The sequence below is a fragment of the Engystomops pustulosus genome, chromosome 8 (assembly GCF_040894005.1).
Source record: "Engystomops pustulosus chromosome 8, aEngPut4.maternal, whole genome shotgun sequence".
Lineage (NCBI taxonomy): Eukaryota > Metazoa > Chordata > Amphibia > Anura > Leptodactylidae > Engystomops > Engystomops pustulosus.
Genome location: NC_092418.1, coordinates 111,854,679 through 111,880,383, shown reverse-complemented (window position 1 = coordinate 111,880,383; position 25,705 = coordinate 111,854,679). Strand labels below are relative to the sequence as shown.

Genomic DNA, 25,705 nt, shown 5'->3' with positions numbered 1-25,705 from the left:
AAATAACACATTCTTTAATTCACTGTTATTAACAAAAATCCAGCATCTCACAGATATAAGTCCCACCGGTCTCTATCAGCCCTGCTGTACACAATTTCAGTTGCCTCTGGATCCAATGAAACGGTCATTTTGTGTAATTCCCATCTCATGGATCTCCTCATCTCTGATCCATCTCATCTCTATTGTTCTATGTGAGAGATACTAGTACAATGTTCAGAAGGTAAGTAAAAGTGTATAGAAACCTTGTACCCTGATAATCTAAGCACATTGTCAGCACACAGCATCTCACAGCACTAGAGGGATCATGAAGTGTCTGCTCAGAGATTCCTCGCTCACATTCTGGAATCTTACACTGACCATCACTTAGTGATAGGAGATAAAACAGCAATAAAACGGAGAAAAATTGTAAAAAGTAAGTGATCTTTATTGTGTAAACATCACTAGGGGGTTATAGTTTGAGAATTTTCTTTCATGGGCATACTAGTATAATAGACCCGATAGAACTGATCGCCCCATTGGTCTCCACAGCTCAGATGCCCAGCAAGTCAATAGCCCAAACTCATCATTTTCTTAGTTCAGTTACAGTGTGAAATCCTCCTGGTTATGCAGAACAGAGGAATAGCTTCAGCCAGTCCCACAGGAGGGAGCAGGATGCAAGATACAGGATTCTTGTAAACTTTCTGGTACCGGCCATTACACAGCTCCGAGGGCTGGAACACCGAAAGGTTGAAACAGTTGCATTTCCTTATGTCAGTCTTCACTTGTAATTCTAGAATTCTATTCTTATTCCAGCAATGAGTGATGAGAGTTACAGGGAAGGGCTATAATGTTATATGGGCTGTGCACAGAGGCAGAACCTGCTCCAGTTAGAGCCGCTTCTGATTAGTGAGCGGAGCCTAATGATCCAGATCACTAAGAAGAGCCGGATTTCCATCACTACTGGGCAGGTCCTATGCTCCGCTGCTGCCACCTGCTGGACACAAATCACAACTACTGAGAAATATTCTCACTAAATGTCATAACCTTGAAATAAGATTATATTTACAGCAGGTTTTCCCCCCTGTGCCTCTAGGGCAGGGAACCTTTTAGGGACTGAGTGTTCAAACTACAACCAAAAGCCACATATTTTATCACAAAAAGCCAAATGGCAATTTAAAGTAACTTATTGCTCTGCCACAGGTTCCAAACGTATAGGCGTCCTGAGGACATCAATACAATAGAGAGGGAGAAATTCGGATGATTAAAGTTCCCTTAACAGGATGACTCACAGTTCGGCAGTAGGGGCTCCAATGATAATCCAGCGCTGTCCGCACCTCCGTGCTCCTCCTGCACTCCAAGTCACTTTGAAATAGCGCTGGACGTGTCCCGTCCTGGAATGCGGTGACTGCAGGAGAAGGTGAGTCCTGAATGGTGAACTTTGCACTGGGTGATGGCCTGGGTCAAATTGTGGCCTTGTGTTCTCTCTCAAAGTAATTTAGCATTATATCCATTTAGTTTCCCGCAAGTAAATCCACTGAACACTGAACAGTGCACAAACATGATGTATATGGTGGCAGCCTGGCACTTTCCATCACATAGAGGAGCAGGAGACATGTAATAAGTGGTAGAAATCATTAGTACATGAAGTCTATAGCCTGAGCTGTGTGAGCAGTAAGGGTTAATAGCTTATCTGCACAGAACTGAGACAGTGGAGGACAAGGTGGGGGAGGGGAGCAGCATAAGGTGCAGAGAGAGACAGAGAAAGTTCTGTAGAATCACAGACTGGGATGGAGAAAATGATAGGAAACAGGGGAGATCTTGTACCTCACTATTCTGTGCAGGAGACATCTGCATTCACACATCCAGCTCTGCTTCATACACATCACCTCACAACACCTCCTCCCCTCCCATGAAACCGAATGAGAACGGTACGGACTCCAGGGCTTATCAGCACATGGAGATGAGGCAGCCATTGCAGCTCTGAGGTAATCTGAGGGGAATAGCAAAGAAACTACTGCATAAAGGTAACAAAGATAGTAGGCAAAGTTCTTTTACATCCCAAGAGCTATTGATGTGCAGGAAAAAAAAACCTTTACAGTTACTCTTTAAACCCATGTTCACAAGATGTGACGGATTTGTACTATAAATGCAGTAATTTCTCCTTGAATATATCAACCTAAACTCTTGTTAAAAAAACAAACAAAAACATTTGATACTACTTACTGAATGCAAGCGTATAGTTCTATATCTGTGTTCATAGAGGAGAAACTACAGATGAGCTTGTGCTTAGGTCCCCGGAGTTCACCTTCTTCTTCCTGGTGCATGTAAGTGCATTGTCCGTGTATAATGCGCTGTGCGGGGAGTCACTAAAATCCTGCCCCCGATATCCTGCATGTGTTGCTTCCCCGCTCAGGTCCCCGGAGTTCACCTTCTTCTTCCTGGTGCATGTAAGTGCATTGTCCGTGTATAATGCGCTGTGCGAGGAGTCACTAAGATCCTGTGCCCGATATCCTGCATGTGTCGCTTCCCCGCTCAGGTCCCCGGAGTTCACCTTCTTCTTCCTGGTGCATGTAAGTGCATTGTCCGTGTATAATGCGCTGTGTGGGGAGTTACTAAGATCCTGCACCCGATATCCTGCATGTGTCACTTCCCCGCTCAGGTCCCCGGAGTTCACCTTCTTCTTCCTGGTGTATGTAAGTGCATTGTCTGTGTATAATGTGCTGTGCGGGGAGTCACTAAGATCGTGCGCCCACTATCCTGCATGTGTCGCTTCCCCGCTCAGGTCCCCGGAGTTCACCTTCTTCTTCCTGGTGCATGTAAGTGCATTGTCCGTGTATAATGCGCTGTGCGGGGAGTCACTAAGATCGTGCGCCCGATATCCTGCATGTGTCGCTTCCCCGCTCAGGTCCCCGGAGTTCACCTTCTTCTTCCTGGTGCATGTAAGTGCATTGTCCGTGTATAATGCGCTGTGCGGGGAGTCACTAGGATCGTGCGCCCGATATCCTGCATGTGTCGCTTCCCCGCTCAGGTCCCCGGAGTTCACCTTCTTCTTCCTGGTGCATGTAAGTGCATTGTCCGTGTATAATGCGCTGTGCGGGGAGTCACTAAGATCGTGAAACCGATATCCTGCATGTATCGCTTCCCCGCTCAGGTCCCCGGAGTTCACCTTCTTCTTCCTGGTGCATGTAAGTGCATTGTCCGTGTATAATGCGCTGTGCGGGGAGTCACTAGGATCGTGCGCCCGATATCCTGCATGTGTCGCTTCCCCGCTCAGGTCCCCGGAGTTCACCTTCTTCTTTCTGGTGCATGTAAGTGCATTGTCCGTGTATAATGCGCTGTGCGGGGAGTCACTAAGATTGTGCGCCCGATATCCTGAATGTGTCGCTTCCCCGCTCAGGTCCCCAGAGTTCACCATCTTCTTCCTGGTGCATGTAAGTGCATTGTCCGTGTATAATGCGCTGTGCGGGGAGTCACTAAGATCCTGTGCCCGATATCCTGCATGTGTCGCTTCCCCGCTCAGGTCCCCGGAGTTCACCTTCTTCTTCCTGGTGCATGTAAGTGCATTGTCCGTGTATAATGCGCTGTGCGGGGAGTCACTACGATCCTGCGCCCGATATCCTGCATGTGTCGCTTCCCTGCTCAGGTCCCCGGAGTTCACCTTCTTCTTCCTGGTGCATGTAAGTGCATTGTCCGTGTATAATGCACTGTGCGGGGAGTCACTAAGATCCTGTGCCCGATATCCTGCATGTGTCACTTCCCCGCTCAGGTCCCTGGAGTTCACCTTCTTCTTCCTGGTGCATGTAAGTGCATTGTCCGTGTATAATGCGCTGTGCGAGGAATCACTAAGATCGTGCGCCCGATATCCTGCATGTGTCGCTTCCCCGCTCAGGTCCCCGGAGTTCACCTTCTTCTTCCTGGTGCATGTAAGTGCATTGTCCGTGTATAATGCGCTGTGCGGGGAGTCACTAAGATCGTGCAACCGATATCCTGCATGTGTCGCTTCCCCGCTCAGGTCCCCGGAGTTCACCTTCTTCTTCCTGGTGCATGTAAGTGCATTGTCCGTGTATAATGCGCTGTGCGGGGAGTCACTAAGATCGTGCAACCGATATCCTGCATGTGTCGCTTCCCCGCTCAGGTCCCCGGAGTTCACCTTCTTCTTCCTGGTGCATGTAAGTGCATTGTCCGTGTATAATGCGCTGTGCGGGGAGTCACTAGGATCGTGCGCCCGATATCCTGCATGTGTCGCTTCCCCGCTCAGGTCCCCGGAGTTCACCTTCTTCTTTCTGGTGCATGTAAGTGCATTGTCCGTGTATAATGCGCTGTGCGGGGAGTCACTAAGATCGTGCCCCCGATATCCTGCATGTGTCGCTTCCCCGCTCAGGTCCCCAGAGTTCACCTTCTTCTTCCCGGTGCAGGTAAGTGCATTGTCCGTGTATAATGCGCTGTGCGGGGAGTCACTAAGATCCTGTGCCCGATATCCTGCATGTGTCGCTTCCCCGCTCAGGTCCCCGGAGTTCACCTTCTTCTTCCTGGTGCATGTAAGTGCATTGTCCGTGTATAATGCGCTGTGCGGGGAGTCACTACGATCCTGCGCCCGATATCCTGCATGTGTCGCTTCCCCGCTCAGGTCCCTGGAGTTCACCTTCTTCTTCCTGGTGCATGTAAGTGCATTGTCCGTGTATAATGCGCTGTGCGGGGAGTCACTAAGATCCTGTGCCCGATATCCTGCATGTGTCACTTCCCCGCTCAGGTCCCTGGAGTTCACCTTCCTCTTCCTGGTGCATGTAAGTGCATTGTCCGTGTATAATGCGCTGTGCGGGGAGTCACTAAGATCCTGCGCCCGATATCCTGCATGTGTCGCTTCCCCGCTCAGGTCCCCGGAGTTCACCTTCTTCTTCCTGGTGCATGTAAGTGCATTGTCCGTGTATAATGCGCTGTGCGGGGAGTCACTAAGATCCTGCGCCCGATATCCTGCATGTGTCGCTTCCCCGCTCAGGTCCCCGGAGTTCACCTTCTTCTTCCTGGTGCATGTAAGTGCATTGTCCGTGTATAATGCGCTGTGCGGGGAGTCACTAAGATCCTGCGCCCGATATCCTGCATGTGTCGCTTCCCCGCTCAGGTCCCCGGAGTTCACCTTCTTCTTCCTGGTGCATGTAAGTGCATTGTCCGTGTATAATGCGCTGTGCGGGGAGTCACTAGGATCATGCACTCGATATCCTGCATGTGTCGCTTCCCCGCTCAGGTCCCCGGAGTTCACCTTCTTCTTCCTGGTGCATGTAAGTGCATGGTACGTGTATAATGCGCTGTGTGACGAGTCACTAAGATCCTGCGCCGATATCCTGCATGTGTCGCTTCCCCGCTCAGGTCCCCGGAGTTCACCTTCTTCTTCCTGGTGCATGTAAGTGCATGGTACGTGTATAATGCGCTGTGTGACGAGTCACTAAGATCCTGCGCCGATATCCTGCATGTGTCGCTTCCCCGCTCAGGTCCCCGGAGTTCACCTTCTTCCTCCTGGTGCATGTAAGTGCATTGTCCGTGTATAATGCGCTGTGCGGGGAGTCACTAAGATCGTGTGCCCGATATCCTGCATGTGTCGCTTCCCCGCTCAGGTCCCCGGAGTTCACCTTCTTCTTCCTGGTGCATGTAAGTGCATTGTCCGTGTGTAATGCGCTGTGCGGGGAGTCACTAAGATCCTGTGCCCGATATCCTGCATGTGTCGCTTCCCCGCTCAGGTCCCCGGAGTTCACCTTCTTCTTCCTGGTGCATGTAAGTGCATTGTCCATGTATAATGCGCTGTGCGGGGAGTCACTAAGATCGTGCGTCCGATATCCTGCATGTGTCGCTTCCCCGCTCAGGTCCCTGGAGTTCACCTTCTTCTTCCTGGTGCATGTAAGTACATTGTCCATGTATAATGCGCTGTGCGGGGAGTCACTAAGATCGTGCGCCCGATATCCTGCATGTGTCGCTTCCCCGCTCAGGTCCCCGGAGTTCACCTTCTTCTTCCTGGTGCATGTAAGTGCATTGTCCGTGTATAATGCGCTGTGCGGGGAGTCACTAAGATCGTGCGTCCGATATCCTGCATGTGTCGCTTCCCCGCTCAGGTCCCTGGAGTTCACCTTCTTCTTCCTGGTGCATGTAAGTGTGTTGTCCATGTATAATGCGCTGTGCGTGGAGTCACTAAGATCGTGCACCCGATATCCTGCATGTGTGGCTTCCCCGCTCAGGTCCCTGGAGTTCACCTTCTTCTTCCTGGTGCATGTAAGTGCATTGTCCGTGTATAATGCACTGTGCGGGGAGTCACTAAGATCCTGTGCCCGATATCCTGCATGTGTCACTTCCCCGCTCAGGTCCCTGGAGTTCACCTTCTTCTTCCTGGTGCATGTAAGTGCATTGTCCGTGTATAATGCGCTGTGCGGGGAGTCACTAAGATCGTGCGCCCGATATCCTGCATGTGTCGCTTCCCCGCTCAGGTCCCCGGAGTTCACCTTCTTCTTCCTGGTGCATGTAAGTGCATTGTCCGTGTATAATGCGCTGTGCGGGGAGTCACTAAGATCGTGCAACCGATATCCTGCATGTGTCGCTTCCCCGCTCAGGTCCCCGGAGTTCACCTTCTTCTTCCTGGTGCATGTAAGTGCATTGTCCGTGTATAATGCGCTGTGCGGGGAGTCACTAAGATCGTGCAACCGATATCCTGCATGTGTCGCTTCCCCGCTCAGGTCCCCGGAGTTCACCTTCTTCTTCCTGGTGCATGTAAGTGCATTGTCCGTGTATAATGCGCTGTGCGGGGAGTCACTAGGATCGTGCGCCCGATATCCTGCATGTGTCGCTTCCCGGCTCAGGTCCCCGGAGTTCACCTTCTTCTTTCTGGTGCATGTAAGTGCATTGTCCGTGTATAATGCGCTGTGCGGGGAGTCACTAAGATCGTGCCCCCGATATCCTGCATGTGTCGCTTCCCCGCTCAGGTCCCCAGAGTTCACCTTCTTCTTCCCGGTGCAGGTAAGTGCATTGTCCGTGTATAATGCGCTGTGCGGGGAGTCACTAAGATCCTGTGCCCGATATCCTGCATGTGTCGCTTCCCCGCTCAGGTCCCCGGAGTTCACCTTCTTCTTCCCGGTGCATGTAAGTGCATTGTCCGTGTATAATGCGCTGTGCGGGGAGTCACTACGATCCTGCGCCCGATATCCTGCATGTGTCACTTCCCTGCTCAGGTCCCCGGAGTTCACCTTCTTCTTCCTGGTGCATGTAAGTGCATTGTCCGTGTATAATGCACTGTGCGGGGAGTCACTAAGATCCTGTGCCCGATATCCTGCATGTGTCACTTCCCCGCTCAGGTCCCTGGAGTTCACCTTCCTCTTCCTGGTGCATGTAAGTGCATTGTCCGTGTATAATGCGCTGTGCGGGGAGTCACTAAGATCCTGCGCCCGATATCCTGCATGTGTCGCTTCCCCGCTCAGGTCCCCGGAGTTCACCTTCTTCTTCCTGGTGCATGTAAGTGCATTGTCCGTGTATAATGCGCTGTGCGGGGAGTCACTAAGATCCTGCGCCCGATATCCTGCATGTGTCGCTTCCCCGCTCAGGTCCCCGGAGTTCACCTTCTTCTTCCTGGTGCATGTAAGTGCATTGTCCGTGTATAATGCGCTGTGCGGGGAGTCACTAAGATCCTGCGCCCGATATCCTGCATGTGTCGCTTCCCCGCTCAGGTCCCCGGAGTTCACCTTCTTCTTCCTGGTGCATGTAAGTGCATTGTCCGTGTATAATGCGCTGTGCGGGGAGTCACTAGGATCATGCACTCGATATCCTGCATGTGTCGCTTCCCCGCTCAGGTCCCCGGAGTTCACCTTCTTCTTCCTGGTGCATGTAAGTGCATGGTACGTGTATAATGCGCTGTGTGACGAGTCACTAAGATCCTGCGCCGATATCCTGCATGTGTCGCTTCCCCGCTCAGGTCCCCGGAGTTCACCTTCTTCCTCCTGGTGCATGTAAGTGCATTGTCCGTGTATAATGCGCTGTGCGGGGAGTCACTAAGATCGTGTGCCCGATATCCTGCATGTGTCGCTTCCCCGCTCAGGTCCCCGGAGTTCACCTTCTTCTTCCTGGTGCATATAAGTGCATTGTCCGTGTATAATGTGCTGTGCGGGGAGTCACTAAGATCCTGTGCCCGATATCCTGCATGTGTCGCTTCCCCGCTCAGGTCCCCGGAGTTCACCTTCTTCTTCCTGGTGCATGTAAGTGCATTGTCCGTGTATAATGCGCTGTGCGGGGAGTCACTAAGATCGTGCGTCCGATATCCTGCATGTGTCGCTTCCCCGCTCAGGTCCCTGGAGTTCACCTTCTTCTTCCTGGTGCATGTAAGTACATTGTCCATGTATAATGCGCTGTGCGGGGAGTCACTAAGATCGTGCGCCCGATATCCTGCATGTGTCGCTTCCCCGCTCAGGTCCCCGGAGTTCACCTTCTTCTTCCTGGTGCATGTAAGTGCATTGTCCGTGTATAATGCGATGTGCGGGGAGTCACTAAGATCGTGCGTCCGATATCCTGCATGTGTCGCTTCCCCGCTCAGGTCCCTGGAGTTCACCTTCTTCTTCCTGGTGCATGTAAGTGCGTTGTCCATGTATAATGCGCTGTGCGGGGAGTCACTAAGATCGTGCACCCGATATCCTGCATGTGTGGCTTCCCCGCTCAGGTCCCTGGAGTTCACCTTCTTCTTCCTGGTGCATGTAAGTGCATTGTCTGTGTATAATGCGCTGTGCGGGGAGTCACTAAGATCCTGCACCCGATATCCTGCATGTGTCGCTTCCCCGCTCAGGTCCCCGGAGTTCACCTTCTTCTTCCTGGTGCATGTAAGTGCATTGTTCGTGTATAATGCGCTGTGCGGGGAGTCACTAAGATCGTGCACCCGATATCCTGCATGTGTCGCTTCCCCCGCTGAGGTCCGCCGGAGTTCACCTTCTTCTTCCTGGTGCATGTAAGTGCATTGTCCGTGTATAATGCACTGTGCGGGGAGTCACTAAGATCCTGCGCCCGATATCCTGCATGTGCCGCTTCCCCGCTCAGGTCCCCGGAGTTTACCTTCTTCTTCCTGGTGCATGTTAGTGCATTGTCCGTGTATAATGTGCTGTGCGGGGAGTCACTAAGATCGTGCACCCGATATTCTGCATGTGTCACTTCTCCGCTCAGGTCCCTGGAGTTCACCTTCTTCTCCCTGGTGCATGTAACTGCTTGGTCTTGTGACACAATTTGAAAGTTAAATCCTGTTCTCAGTCCGAATCAGTCGGATCATCTGACGGCACTGCCCCCCCCCCCCCCCCGATTTTTGTCACATGAAGGCAGCACAGCCGCGCCACAATCCGATCAAATGCGTCACAATCCCCTGTTAAATACCTGTCACAGCCGCCCTAATACGCCAGTAAGTCAAAAGAAAGTGCGGCCGCGGACCCTTAGTAAATAAGACCCTATAAGTCTGGTGCCAAGGGAAGCAGAAGTAAGTGATCGATCTATCATCTAGGGATCCCCAAAAGATTAACCCATTCTTATCTGCAAAGCACTACCGAAGTATCCTTCTCACATCCCCCCAGCCCCAATGGCCGGTACTTCTATGCGCCCCAGAATCTTTATATGCCGATATCTTGCCATGGGGGCATCCCGTAAACTTGGTCCTTTTTCCATCTTTTCCCTCATGATGTCCTGCATGCATACATCCTAATCACGAGGATATCAGAACTAATTTTTTGATTGGTCCCTGTTTCCGAGGGGCCACGTGTTTGCCTTTGACACAGTAAAAAGCAGAGAGGTGGATGGAATTATTAGGGAAAGGTAAGTGGCCGAAATATGAATTATGGCGCATATTCCTTTGATGTGTGTAGCAAGAATATAGCAGTAGGGTTGTTCTAGCTGTGACCCTAGAGGTCGAGGACATTACCTCTTGCTGACCTGGTTGATGGATGTAGAGAGAATAGTATCCATATGCCATTACATTTATATGGTTTTAGGGAAAGATTGGTTTATTGCCCCAGTATCCTGGTCTGGCTTACAGGATTCTCAGAGGGGAGGGGTGTTTACCTCTCCCAATTTTGAGATATTCTTCTATTTACTCTACAATGTTCATGTGATATTCCCGTGTTATCTGAATAATAATGTTGTACTGATTATTAGTGATATGAAACTAAAGTTATATGACTGCAAGGAATTTATGGGAGCTGCAAACGCCTGTTACCGCACCCCAGTGGTGTAACCAGAAGCTGATGGGCCCCAGTGCAAAGTCTGTGCCGGGCCCCCGACTATAATGTATGGTTTATAGTAATAGTCTTCTCAAATGGGAAAGTGACAGCATAAGGGCCCCCTAAACCTCTTGGGCCCGGGCACCCTCTGCACCCCCTCAAGTTACACCCCTGCCTCACCCACTGCAGAAGGGTAAATTAAAATTAAAAAACCTGCTCTGGCTCCCGATTCCCATGTTATGTCGGTCCTGCCAGTCTTCGGATCTTCAGGGATTGTCTCTCTGGTTCTTCTAGTCAGACACAGAAGCCGAAGACCGAAAGTACTGGTGCAACATTGAATAAATACTCTAGTATTGATTAAAAAGTCACAAGTACAGGCGGTCCCCTACTTAAGAACACCCGACTTATATACGACCCCTAGTTACAAACGGACCACTGCATGTTGGTAATTATTGTACTTTATCCTTAGGCTACAATAATCAGCTGTAACAGTTATCACAGGCGTCTGTAATGAAGATTTATTGTTACTCCTGGTTCTTGGACAATCCAACATTTTTAAATTCCAATTGTCACAGAGACCAAAAAAAATTTGTCTGGGGGTTACAATAATAAAGTATATGGTTCCAACTTAAATACAAATTCAACCTAAGAACAAACCTACAGAACCGATCTTGTATGTAACCCTGGGACTGCCTGTATCCACAAATCCTTCCCATTTCGCAGGCGCTGTAATAGTTTGTCTGCAGTTCACAATACAGGCAGCAGGTGGCAGCAGAGTTCTGCACACTATTTCATAGAACTAGAACAGAGGAAGTTTAAAAAAAAGTTTATTCTTTTTCCAAATTTTCATTCATTTTCTGTACAGTATAAAAAAAAAAAAGGTTAGAAATCTGTAATAAATACGCTTCATTTCACGTACTCTAAGCATTCCTGTATCTAACACAAGGGCTCGCCAATGTTATATCGCACTATATACAATTTACATAGAAAGATAAAGCCGTGGAATTGATACTGCGCTCTGTGACTGGGTTGTTCTACCTTTTTTAAGCCATTCAAAACAAATCCTCTATAGACGCCTTCCCTGTAGATAGTGTGAAAATGTATTTCAGTTAGGATATTTCTTGAGGGATAGAGAAGACTTAATAATAATCCAAGGGGCCAAATCAAACGAGTCGGACGAACCTGCGGGTTCAGCGGGTCCTAACAGAACAAAAAAATAATAACTAATATTATTACTATTACTTTTTAACTGCTAATAGAAATATTTATTTTATCCGATTATTTTTTATTATTTTGTAGTACAAGTTATGACCTACAGGTGGCGATCTTCTCCTGCAATACAACAGATTTCTGCTCATTTTCTATAACTGGAAGATATAAATATCTTCCTCTTTGACTCTTTTTTTTTTGGGGGGGGGGGGGTCATTTTATTGTGTGTATTGTGTATTTTTTGACATACATATCCAAGAAGACTTTACTATTTTTTTGATATGAGACAAAATTTTATTTGGTTGAAATCTTATCCCCCTATTTCATTCCATGAGATGCCCCTATTTAGGCAATTCAGCCATTATCATGATCTCACCAGGATCCATAGGGTGCGGATGTGACTCTGAGCATTTGATATTTGATTTTCCTAGCACCACATTCCTGTTAAAGGGCATTTCCAGGTAACTGTACACATATAAGGGCAAATCAGAAAAATAGTTCTGAGCAGGAGACGACACAGAGAAAGTTGCTCCAGCAGTGCATTATACAGATCTCTGCTCCACACTGAGGCATGATGGGAGTGACACCAGATATTGATTCTTGTGTTTTAAATTTAGGAAACAAAGTAACAAAAAGACAGCAATGTTCAGCTGAGTGTCCATTAGAGATGATATCAGCTCTTCACTGCTTTAATCAATGTTAATGAACTTCTCTCATTAATTCGCGTCAAGTATAAAGGTTTATTATACAAAGTCTATTCCGCTCAATCCAGAGAACAACACAATCTATATGTAATTACAGAGTCACAAGCCGCGTGTCCACATAATGATCACACAAAGTGTTCATGTAACTAATCCATTGTAGGCAGGTCAGGAGGGAAATAATACACAGATTGTATGTCATAACAACCCAGAAATATCTACTATAATACTTCCCCCTATGTACAGGAATATAACTACTATAATATTGCCCCTATGTACAAGAATATAACTACTATAATATTGCCCCCTATGTAAAAGAATATAACTACTATAATACTGCCCCTATGTACAAGAATATAACTACTATAATACTGCCCCCTATGTACAGGAATATAACTACTATAATACTGCCCCCTATGTACAAGAATATAACTACAATAATACTGCCCCCTATGTACAGGAATATAACTACTATAATACTGCCCCCTATGTACAGGAATATAACTACTATAATACTGCCTCCTATGTACAGGAATATAACTACTATAATACTGCCTCCTATGTACAGGAATATAACTACTATAATACTGCCTCCTATGTACAGGAATATAACTACTATAATACTGCCTCCTATGTACAGGAATATAACTACTATAATACTGCCCCCTATGTACAGGAATATAACTACTATAATACTGCCTCCTATGTACAGGAATATAACTACTATAATATTGCCCCCTATGTACAAGGATATAACTACTGTAATACTGCCCCCTATGTACAAGAATATAACTACTATAATACTGCCCCCTATGTACAGGAATATAACTATTATAATACTGCCCCCTATGTACAAGAATATAACTACTATAATATTGCCCCCTATGTACAAGGATATAACTACTGTAATACTGCCCCCTATGTACAAGAATATAACTACTATAATACTGCCCCCTATGTACAGGAATATAACTATTATAATACTGCCCCCTATGTACAAGAATATAACTACTATAATACTGCCCCCTATGTACAGGAATATAACTACTATAATACTGCCCCCTATGTACAGGAATATAACTACTATAATACTGCCCCCTATGTACAGGAATATAACTACTATAATACTGCCCCTATGTACAAGAATATAACTACTATAATACTGCCCCTATGTACAAGAATATAACTACTATAATAGTGCCCCATATGTACAAGAATATAACTACTATAATACTGCCCCCTATGTACAAGAATATAACTACTATAATACTGCCCCCTATGTACAGGAATATAACTACTATAATACTGCGCCCTATGTACAAGAATATAACTACTATAATACTGCTCACTATGTACAAGAATATAACTACTATAATACTGCTCCCTATGTACAGGAATATAACTACTATAATACTGCCCCCTATGTACAGGAATATAACTACTATAATACTGCCCCTATGTACAAGAATATAACTACTATAATAGTGCCCCATATGTACAAGAATATAACTACTATAATACTGCCCCCTATGTACAAGAATATAACTACTATAATACTGCCCCCTATGTACAGGAATATAACTACTATAATACTGCCCCCTATGTACAGGAATATAACTGCTATAATACTGCCCCCTATGTACAAGAATATAACTACTATAATACTGCCCCCTATGTACAGGAATATAACTACTATAATACTGCCCCCTACGTACAGGAATATAACTACTATAATACTGCCCCCTATGTACAGGAATATATCTACTATAATACTGCCCCTATGTACAAGAATATAACTACTATAATACTGCCCCTATGTATAAGAATACAATTACTTTCCTGTACTGATCCAGGGTAACATTCTGTATTATACTTCAGAGCTGCACTCACTCACAGATTATCTGCACAGATGAAACATTTCCAGCATTCCCTGCTGGTTCAGTCTCTTCATAACTTGAGCAATCTACATTCTGTGAAGGGATCTATTATATTTTAACGTTTTGTAATGGTTTGTAATGGGGCCATAAACATTCTGAGTTGCTGTTACCCTTTAGACTGGCTTATTTATCCTTCCCTACAAAATAATATCTTCACCTATAACTAAAATTGGGAGCCATTAAAAACTACTTCACACCCTGCAAATACAAGCCCCCATATCACACATTGACCAAGAGAGAGACATAAATACAAATATAACATTTAAATTTTCGGTTTTGAAAGAGTTAAAAAAATAAACAGAATCTGTATTTATTATTCTTACTGATACATGGAAAGTAAAATGTTATTTGCACAATGAAGAGAACGGCACAGGATTTATCAGTGATGTCACTGCTCTGGCGGCCATTGTTTTGGTGTCTGTGTACTGAGTGGAGACACTTCCTGGGTTCTCTATGTGCAGGAATGTGTGGGAGGAGAGAGGCCGAGGCTACAGAAACTTCAGCTGCTGCTGGTGAGTACATAACACGGGGCGAGCCGCAAAATGTCCTGCAGAAATGACCAACACAACCTCTTGAGAGCTCCCCGAGACCGCATGGACATGGAGTGTACCTTGTACCCTCAGATGCAGCTGTCCCCAATCTTGTACCTGACGTTTTCGCCTGCTCCCCCCCCCCCCCTCCAGATTGTCAGCTGGAGACTACTGACAATCTACTGACAATCCCATATCACTGGTGGCTTCTCAATATACAGTTCTATGATAGACTAGGGTGTCATATCTAAGGTGGCTTCTCAATATGATAGACTAGGGTGTCATATCTAAGGTGGCTTCTCAATATGATAGACTATGGTGTCATATCACTGGTGGCTTCTCAATATGATAGACTAGGGTGTCATATCACTGGTGGCTTCTCAATATGATAGACTATGGTGTCATATCACTGGTGGCTTCTCAATATGATAGACTAGGGTGTCATATCACTGGTGGCTTCTCAATATGATAGACTAGGGTGTCATATCACTGGTGGCTTCTCAATATGATAGACTAGGGTGTCATATCAATGGTGGCTTCTCAATATGATAGACTATGGTGTCATATCACTGGTGGCTTCTCAATATGATAGACTAGGGTGTCATATCAATGGTGGTTTCTCAATATGATAGACTAGGGTGTCATATCACTGGTGGCTTCTCAATATGATAGACTAGGGTATCATATCACTGGTGGCTTCTCAATATGATAGACTAGGGTGTCATATCACTGGTGGCTTCTCAATATGATAGACTAGGGTGTCATATCACTGGTGGCTTCTCAATATGATAGACTAGGGTGTCATATCACTGGTGGCTTCTCAATATGATAGACTAGGGTGTCATATCACTGGTGGCTTCTCAATATGATAGACTAGGGTGTCATATTACTGGTGGCTTCTCAATATGATAGACTATGGTGTCATATCACTGGTGGCTTCTCAATATGATAGACTATGGTGTCATATCACTGGTGGCTTCTCAATATGATAGACTAGGGTGTCATATCACTGGTGGCTTCTCAATATGATAGACTAGGGTGTCATATCAATGGTGGCTTCTCAATATGATAGACTAGGGTGTCATATCAATGGTGGCTTCTCAATATGATAGACTATGGTGTCATATCAATGGTGGCTTCTCAATATGATAGACTAGGGTGTCATATCACTGGTGGCTTCTCAATATGATAGACTAGGGTGTCATATCACTGGTGGCTTCTCAATATGATAGACTATGGTGTCATATCAATGGTGGCTTCTCAATATGATAGACTAGGGTGTCATATCACTGGTGGCTTCTCAATATGATAGACTATGGTGTCATATCAATGGTGGCTTCTCAATATGATAGACTATGGTGTCATATCAATGGTGGCTTCTCAATATGATAGACTAGGGTGTCATATCACTGGTGGCTTCTCAATATGATAGACTATGGTGTCATATCAATGGTGGCTTCTCAATATGATAGACTATGGTGTCATATCACTGGTGGCTTCTCAATATTATAGACTAGGGTGTCATATCACTGGTGGCTTCTCAATATGATAGACTAGGGTGTCATATCAATGGTGGCTTCTCAATATGATAGACTATGGTGTCATATCAATGGTGGCTTCTCAATATGATAGACTATGGTGTCATATCACTGGTGGCTTCTCAATATGATAGACTAGGGTGTCATATCACTGGTGGCTTCTCAATATGATAGACTAGGGTGTCATATCAATGGTGGCTTCTCAATATGATAGACTATGGTGTCATATCAATGGTGGCTTCTCAATATGATAGACTAGGGTGTCATATCAATGGTGGCTTCTCAATATGATAGACTAGGGTGTCATATCACTGGTGGCTTCTCAATATGATAGACTAGGGTGTCATATCAATGGTGGCTTCTCAATATGATAGACTATGGTGTCATATCACTGGTGGCTTCTCAATATGATAGACTATGGTGTCATACCACTGGTGGCTTCTCAATATGATAGACTAGGGTGTCATATCACTGGTGGCTTCTCAATATGATAGACTATGGTGTCATATCAATGGTGGCTTCTCAATATGATAGACTAGGGTGTCATATCACTGGTGGCTTCTCAATATGATAGACTATGGTGTCATATCAATGGTGGCTTCTCAATATGATAGACTATGGTGTCATATCAATGGTGGCTTCTCAATATTATAGACTAGGGTGTCATATCACTGGTGGCTTCTCAATATTATAGACTAGGGTGTCATATCACTGGTGGCTACTCAATATTATAGACTAGGGTGTCATATCACTGGTGGCTTCTCAATATGATAGACTATGGTGTCATATCAATGGTGGCTTCTCAATATGATAGACTATGGTGTCATATCAATGGTGGCTTCTCAATATGATAGACTAGGGTGTCATATCTATGCAGGTTTCTTAATGTACAGTTCCATGATGGACTTGGATGTCATATCTCTGGTGGCTTCTTGATGTACAGTTCTTTGATGGACTAGGGTATCCTATGTGCGGTGCCTTCTCAAAATGAAAAACTAGGGTGTCATATTTATGGTGACTTGTCGTAGTAGTTCTTTGAAAGACTACGGTGTCATACAGTATCTATGGTGGCTCCTCAATGTACAGTTCTAAGAGACCAGGGTGTCATATCTAAGGTGGTTTCTCGATGTACAGTTCAATGATAGACGTTAGTTTGGTAGACTTCTTGTTGAGTTATACAGTATCTATTATGGCTTTTAGGTGTACAATCTTTGATATGCTTTCTGAGGCATCACCTCTAGATATACAGGTCTATGATGGAATGATTTCAGTTTTCCTATCTAGTGATGCTTTCAAAAGGAGAAAAACATGAAAGGATGGACCTTAAAAATACGTATCTGACCCATCAATTGCCTTGTCTTGATCTCATGTAGACATCACGTATGTGGGGGTCTCATCATAAAGTGTTAAAACAAAATATTGGTGATCCACGAAATTCCATGGTAGCTTCGAATTGTCCATTTGTTGATGTTCTACAAGTCACTCGTGCGCGACTCTACCGATCGGTGCCGATATGATGCTTCATGTACAGGACGGTAGAGTCGTGGGGTAATCACATCCTCGCAAATCTCTATGATCCAGGGAGCTCTGCTCAGTCTAACCATCTAATAGTCATTATCCATATAAAAATGCCCCTTAGACTTGGTTCCCTATGGGATGTTCCTACAGCCCATGAGACGTTCCTCCAGCCCATGGGACGTTCCTCCAGCTCATGGGACGTTCCTCCAGCCCCTGGGATGTTCCTCCAGCCCATGGGACGTTCCTCCAGCCCATGGGATGTTCCTCCAGCCCATGGGACATTCCTCCGGCCCATGGGATATGCCTCCAGCTCATGGGACGTTCCTACAGCCCATGGGACGTTCCTACAGCTCATGGGACGTTCCTCCAGCCCCTGGGACGTTCCTCCATCCCCTGGGACGTTCCTCCAGCCCCTGGGACGTTCATCCAGCCCATGGGACGTTCCTCCAGCCCATGGGACGTTTCTCCAGCTCATGGGACGTTCCTCCAGCTCATGGGACGTTCCTCCAGCCCCTGGGGCGTTCCTCCAGCCCCTGGGACGTTCCTCCAGCCCCTGGGACGTTCCTCCAGCCCATGGGACGTTCATCCAGCCCATGGGACGTTCCTCCAGCCCATGGGACGTTCTTCCAGCACATGGGACGTTCCTCCAGCCCATAAGATGTTCCTCCAGCCCATGGGACCTTCCTCCCGCCCATGGGACCTTCCTCCAGCCCATGGGACCTTCCTCTAGCCCATGGGACGTTCCTTCTTGTATACTGTGCTATAGGTGTGTGACTATATTGTGCATTATATATAACCGCGGGCATGTGGCACATCACTAAGCCCAGATGTAAGAGGAATCCTGTCTGCAGAAGATATCTCCTCCTGGCAGTGCAGCAACCCCCCTGAGATCACATCTCCGACAGGAACTTGAGCTGAGGCCAAGAAAATCACAAGAACGCCTCGTTCTCCGCTCTCCTCCCTGCAGCTCGGGAAGAAAGATGGAGCCTGCAATGAGGAGCCTGATGTCAGATAACAGCAGATACGTGGAGTCCTTCCGCCTCTTCCTGAAGAATTCCACCGAGCACCAGTGCATGCAGCAGTATATAGAGAGCCGGCTGCCGGACGCTGTATCCAGGTAATGCAACCTCCCTCTATATTACAGTATATATGGTAATCCTATGTAGTACTGACATAAAGTAGCACACGACGTGTCCTATGTACAGATTCATACATAGACCCCCTCCTCACCTGATTCCGACTCACCCCTCTGAAATCTACACTAATAGATAATCTTACTACAGTTTAAAGGATTTTTCTAAATATTTGGCTTATTCTTAGGGCCTGTAGTGATTCACAGCTGCAGTACCGTGCACAACCACAAACCTACGTGTGGCGCTGTCTATGTTTTAACCAAGAATCTAGGAGACCACCAAGGCCTGAAGGCTTCAATATTTATAGAAAAATTCTACATAAGACCTAAAAATAATATTTTCACAGTCTCTTCGTACTTTTAGTAGTAGTTAAAGTTTTTATTACAACTAAGAGCAGCTCAGTCTCATTTCAGGGCTGAGCTGCAGTACCAGCCATGGCCACTATACAATGGATGGCGCTGTTTCTTGTATACAATGAAGGGGGCAGCTGATTGGTAGCATTACTAAGAGTCCAACACTTACCCATCTAAATACAGAGGTAACAGTCATGCGATGGTTAGTGGCATTTGGGATTAAAGGGGCCCATTGGTTCCCAAAAAACTGTATTATAAAAGGCACACAGTGGGAAGGGGCCCTCTTACAGACATAGAATTGGAAAATGTGGAGCTTTAATCTTCGGCTATTACTGGTTTGTGCATATCGACATCTTTCCTATGTGTTCCTCAGTATCGGGGACGGGAAGTCGGTCATCAATGTCCTCGGAGTGGGAAGCGGATCAGGTAAGATGGATTCTGGGAAATATTCTATATGGAACAGTAAAAGGATTGGGGTCCATGTACATATTCTGTGTACAAACCTCTTCTGTCAGAACTTTATGGATCATAACAGTCTGGGAATGGAGACCACCACGTGGCCACTTGTTCCATGGATAGTTGGGAGGCTCGGGTGACCAGGAAAATAAAGCTGAAGGAGAAGTCTGGGGACAAGGAGCTTGGTGTTGTTTAGCCTGGAGCTTTTAAAGTGATTTTCCTAAAATAAAATATCATAAGAATTCTGCAATTCTATGATTTAGTAAAAATTACTTACGTATTATGGTGCCCCCTGGTGTTCAGAGAATATACCAATGTGCACGTCCACATATGGTGCTGAGTGTTCCTGGACACACATGCTCAGTCACTCTCCTTACAGCCAGGCCTCTGCCTAGCTATTCTGCAGGGCAGCCAATAGGAATTGCTTCTTGCCCTGCTTGTCAGGATAGGAGCAGTGCCTCTGCTGTATAGGTAAAGTCCTTCTGCAGGGAAGTATAAAATCAGCTGCCAGGAGGGGAAGGAGACTGATTCTTTTTAGAACCCACAGATTTGTAAACGGCCACTGATGAATCATTTTGTAGACTACTTTATTTTTCCATTTTTTTAATTGACAGAAAGATAAAATCATTTTTGTGAGTAGAAGGGGGGTATTACTGTGCAGCGCCCTCTATGCCAGTGAAAGGAGGGTATGAACTGCAGTTGATTGGAATCGGCACATTGCAATACCCTGCTTTACCTACGGAGGCGCTACTTCCTTGGAGAAGACATTACATTTTGTTACATTATCTCATCTGACACATTTTCTTCTACATTTCATATTTAGGTGAAATAGACCTAAAAATCTTCTCTAAAATCCAAGCGCGATATCCTGGGGTCGCCATAAATACTGATATAGTGGAGCCGAGTCCGGAGCAGATCCTCAGCTACAAGGGTAAGAGGATTGTCCCTGCTCCTTGTTTTATGTCCTTTGCCCTCATTTCTGTTCTTGACAATGTGTCGCTTCCTCATGAACTTTGGAAGGAATGAATCCTGTCCTGGAAATGTTTTATGGCAGTAATCTGATTGTTATCCATGTGATGCAGAGCGCGTTGCCAAGACCCCGGGTCTTGAGAATATAAATTTCATCTGGAACAAGAAGACGTCTATTGAGTTTGAGCTTCAAGTAAAGGAGGAGAAGACGGAGAGGAAGTATGACTTCATCCACATGATCCAGGTGATTTGTATCGTAAAGTCTGTATATCCTGCACTGATGAGACCCAATAGGTCAGGAACCTTTCTATACCGCTACTGAATATCCTGCACTGATGAGACCCAATAAGTCAGGAACCTTTCTATACCGCTACTGAATATCCTGCACTGATGAGACCCAATAAGTCAGGAACCTTTCTATACCGCTACTGAATACCCTGCACTGATGAGACCCAATAAGTAAGGAACCTTTCTATACTGCTACTGAATACCCTGCACTGATGAGACCCAATAAGTCAGGAACCTTTCTATACCGCTACTGAATATCCTGCACTGATGAGACCCAATAAGTCAGGAACCTTTCTATACCGCTACTGAATATCCTGCACTGATGAGACTCAATAAGTCAGGAACCTTTCTATACCGCTACTGAATATCCTGCACTGATGAGACCCAATAAGTCAGGAACCTTTCTATACCGCTACTGAATATCCTGCACTGATGAGACTCAATAAGTCAGGAACCTTTCTATACCACTACTGAATATCCTGCACTGATGAGACTCAATAAGTCAGGAACCTTTCTATACCGCTACTGAATATCCTGCACTCATGAGACCCAATAAGTCAGGAACCTTTCTATACCACTATTGAGCATCATGCAATGAGGAGACCAAATAAGTCAGAAAACTTTTCTATAAATCTTCTGAATATCCTGCACTGATGAGACCCAATAGGTCAAGAACCTCTCTATACATCTACTAAATATATACTATAATGATGAGACCCAATAAACCAGAAACCTTTCTATACATCTACTGAATATCATGCAATGAGGATACCCAATAAGTCAGGGACTTTCTATAAATCTACTGAATATACAACAAAGATAAAACTGAATAAATCAGAAACCTTTCAATGCATATACTGAATATCATGCTCTGATGATACACAATGGGGCAGATTTATCAAGCTGTCTGAAAGTCAGAATATTTCTAGTTGCCCATGGCAACCAATCACAGCTCAGCTTTCATTTTACCAATGCTCATGAATATTTCAAAGGGGAGCTGTGATTGGTTGCCATGGGCAACTAGAAATATTCTGACTTTCAGACAGCTTGAAAAATCTGCCCCAATAAGTCAGGAACCTTTGTACGTTATTATTCTTCTGTATATGTTGCTCTGATGAGACCCAATAAGTTAAGAACCTCTCTACCTTTACTAAACATGTACTACAACATTGAGACCCAATAAATCAGAAACCTTTCTATACATCTACCGAATATCATGCAATGAAGAGACGCAATAAGTCATAGAATTTCTATACATCTACTGAACATACTACAAAATAAATCTCAATAAATCAGAAACCTTTCAATACATATACTGAATATCATTCTCTGATGAGACCCAATAAGTCAGGACCCCTTCTATAAATCTACTAAATATCATGCACTGATGAGACCCAATAAGTCAGGAACCTTTCTATACATCTTCTGTATATGCTGCACTGATGAGACCCAATAAGTCAGGAACTGTTCTATACATCTACTGTAAAACATGGAATGAGGAGAACTAATAAGTTAGGAACCTTTCTATACTTCTTCTGTATATCCTTCACTGATAACAGCCAATAAGTCAGAAAGATTTCTATAAATCTACTGCATATCCTACACTGATGAGACCTAATAAGTCAGGGACCTTTCTAAACATCTTCTGTATATCATGCACTGATGAGACCCAATAGCACAAACAGAGCTTTGCCATATCAGTTAAGTCAGAAACCGTTCTATAAATCTACTGAATAGCCCACACTGATGAGACCCAATAAGTCAGGAACTGTTCTATACATCTACTGTAAAACATGGAATGAGGAGAACTAATAAGTTAGGAACCTTTCTATACTTCTTCTGTATATCCTTCACTGATAACAGCCAATAAGTCAGAAAGATTTCTATAAATCTACTGCATATCCTACACTGATGAGACCTAATAAGTCAGGGACCTTTCTAAACATCTTCTGTATATCATGCACTGATGAGACCCAATAGCACAAACAGAGCTTTGCCATATCAGTTAAGTCAGAAACCGTTCTATAAATCTACTGAATAGCCCACACTGATGAGACCCAATAAGTCAGGAACTGTTCTATACATCTACTGTAAAACATGGAATGAGGAGAACTAATAAGTTAGGAACCTTTCTATACTTCTTCTGTATATCCTTCACTGATAACAGCCAATAAGTCAGAAAGATTTCTATAAATCTACTGCATATCCTACACTGATGAGACCTAATAAGTCAGGGACCTTTCTAAACATCTTCTGTATATCATGCACTGATGAGACCCAATAGCACAAACAGAGCTTTGCCATATCAGTTAAGTCAGAAACCGTTCTATAAATCTACTGAATAGCCTACACTGATGAGACCCAATAAGTCAGGAACTGTTCTATACTTCTTCTGTATATCCGGCACTGATGAGACCCAATCAGTCAGGGACCTTTGAATACATACATACATTATATGTTGGCTGTGCACAGAAATGTCATTTGGCCATATATCAAAAATTTTGATCTTTTTAATAATTCTGTTGCTTCACTTGTAAATATGTTAATGGAGTGGAGCCAGAAAACTGATACATGATATATATAATATCCATTGGGGGCCTTTTATTAATGTAACGCCTATGTAGCATAAAAAATGGTTTGCATCTTTTTCTACTCCATTTGTGCAAAAACTGATTTGGTAAGCTCAGTGCAGCGCTGCGTAATCTGTAGGCGCTATAAAAATAAAGAATTATTATTAAAAGGTTTGAGAAAGGCCCAGTATCGTATCCGTGCTGCATGGAAAATTCCAATAAAGGAGGAGATTCATAGATAGACAGATATAGAATTCATGGATGGATGGATGGATGGATGGATATATTTGGAATGGATGGATGGATAGATCCAGTCTTGTAAGTTCTATCCTTGGCATTGACTTCCATCGTTCTATACTTCTAGATGCTGTACTATGTAAAGGATGTGCCGGCCACACTGAGGTTCTTCAGGAGTTTATTGGCAGCAGATGGAAAGCTTCTCATAATACTTGTATCTGGTAAGACATAGGGGCTTATTTACTAAGGGTCCGAACGCCACATTTTCGTCGTGGTTTACCGAATATTTCCATTTGCTCTGAATTGCCCCGGGATTTTGGCGCACGCGATCGGATTTTTGCTTTCACGCAACAAAAATCGGGGGGCGTGGCCGTCGGACAACCCGACGGATACTGAAAAAACGTGGAATTTAAAAAACGAATTGTGTCGCAAGATCATGCACTCACATGCACCGGGAAGAAGAAGGTGAACTCCGGCGGACCTCGGCGCAGCAGCGACACCTGCTGGAACTCGGGCGCACGATCTTAGTGAATCTTGGCAGACCCGAATCCACGTCGGACAACGCTGCGGCATCGCGACTCGACCAGGTAAGCAAAACTGCCCCATAGAAAAGAGCTGTTCTAGTGCCGAACTCTTCTACAACATGTTCTATCTATGGAGGGAAGGAGATAAGCAGCTGCCATACTACTACATCATACCTTATCTCTAGGCCTATGCATAGGCCAGGAAGGGACAGTAATGAACTGGGAGGGAGATCTAATGACATCAATGTATGACAAATATAAAGGAGTGACCACCATGTGACAGACAATCTATTCCTCTAGATCTGGAGGAGCGGCTGTCATGTGACGGTCACTTCCTTCTTCTTCTCCATTGATGTAAAATGGGACATCACAACGAGTCCATTAAATATGTTATATCTCTTCCTCTTCTTCTTCTATCTCGTCAGGAAGTAGCGGGTGGTCGACCCTCTGGAAGAAGTATGGATCCCGCTTGCCCCTTAACGACCTCTGCCTATACATCACAGCCGGGGACATTGCAGACATACTGAGCTCCGAGGGGGCAAAGTACCAGTGTTACGAGCTCCCATCTGATATGGACATCACTGAATGCTTCATCGATGGGGACCACAATGGGGACTTGTTATTGGATTTTCTAACAGAAACTTGTGATTTTAACAAAAATGCCCCCCCGGAGCTGAGAGAGGAAATAATGCAGGATCTGAGAAGTCCGGGATGCAGCTCCATGAAAAACGGGAAGGTCATTTTCAATAATAATCTTAGCGCTATAGTGGTGGATGGCGACTAGACCTCAGAGGATGGGACTGGTCCCAAGATTCCAAAAATCTGATACTGAATTTTGTAAGATCACCCAGTTATAATACCAGCAATGTGAGGACCACTGATACACTAGAATCCAGGATCTTGGCAGAACCAGCTTTGGGCAATATGTAGGCATAAATTTTTAATAAATTAATTAAAAATTAATTACATAGCTTTACGACCAACTCTCTATTGAAGTCTATGGGGACACAATTGGCAAAAAGAATCCAAAAGTAAGGATCACCGGACCCTTGTTCCATGTTCTCCCGCCATGTGTAAGATGGGAACACCCTAATACTAATATCTGTTTCTATTCTATGTGGGATGGAGGATAAGGATGAAGGGGTAAAATAACAGTCCGGATCAGTCACGTGTGCACAGAATGTTTGTAGTCGGCACATGCCAACTTTCCAAAAAGTTACAAATTGTTTCAGTACAATCCAATCCTTTTACACCATTGGGCAGATAAAGTAAAACTGTCAAAAAGTTACATCCGGGACACAATTGCCCCTTTTTCAACAGAGACAAACCTAAAAACATAAGCAGTGCAGGGGGTGTAGATGGGCGGGGCAGCCGGTGGAGTGGCCGTTCCCACCTCGTGCCTGCATAATTTTGAAAAAACAAATTTTTGAAATTATTCATAGTATAATTTTGCCTGGTGGTCGAGCCGCCCCCGACGGATACATCAAGAAGCTTAGTATCCGGCGGGACACGGGAGTAGTGGCTGCTATCAAATGGTGGCACATAA

The 25,705-nt window shown here is 45.1% G+C and overlaps 1 protein-coding gene across 1 annotated transcript; it reads left to right on the top strand.

Moving 5' to 3' along the window:
* Window positions 1–14,480: 14,480 nt before the first annotated feature.
* HNMT (histamine N-methyltransferase) lies at window positions 14,481–25,135 on the top strand. The gene is made up of 7 exons (XM_072122241.1): window positions 14,481–14,555; window positions 18,597–18,746; window positions 19,489–19,541; window positions 20,395–20,502; window positions 20,654–20,784; window positions 23,763–23,856; window positions 24,585–25,135. Exons 1-7 carry the CDS (start codon window positions 14,497–14,499, stop codon window positions 24,941–24,943), a joined length of 954 nt encoding a protein of 317 aa, XP_071978342.1. The 5' UTR covers window positions 14,481–14,496; the 3' UTR covers window positions 24,944–25,135.
* Window positions 25,136–25,705: the final 570 nt, after the last annotated feature.

Bases quoted from the DNA above. Each gene is read 5' to 3' on its own strand.
- HNMT (XM_072122241.1), top strand. From the start codon at position 14,497: ATGTGCAGGAATGTGTGGGAGGAGAGAGGCCGAGGCTACAGAAACTTC. The intron at 14,556-18,596 runs GTGAGTACATAA...TCCTCCCTGCAG, and splicing joins AGAAACTTCAGCTGCTGCTG to CTCGGGAAGAAAGATGGAGC. The intron at 20,503-20,653 runs GTAAGAGGATTG...CATGTGATGCAG, and splicing joins GCAGATCCTCAGCTACAAGG to AGCGCGTTGCCAAGACCCCG.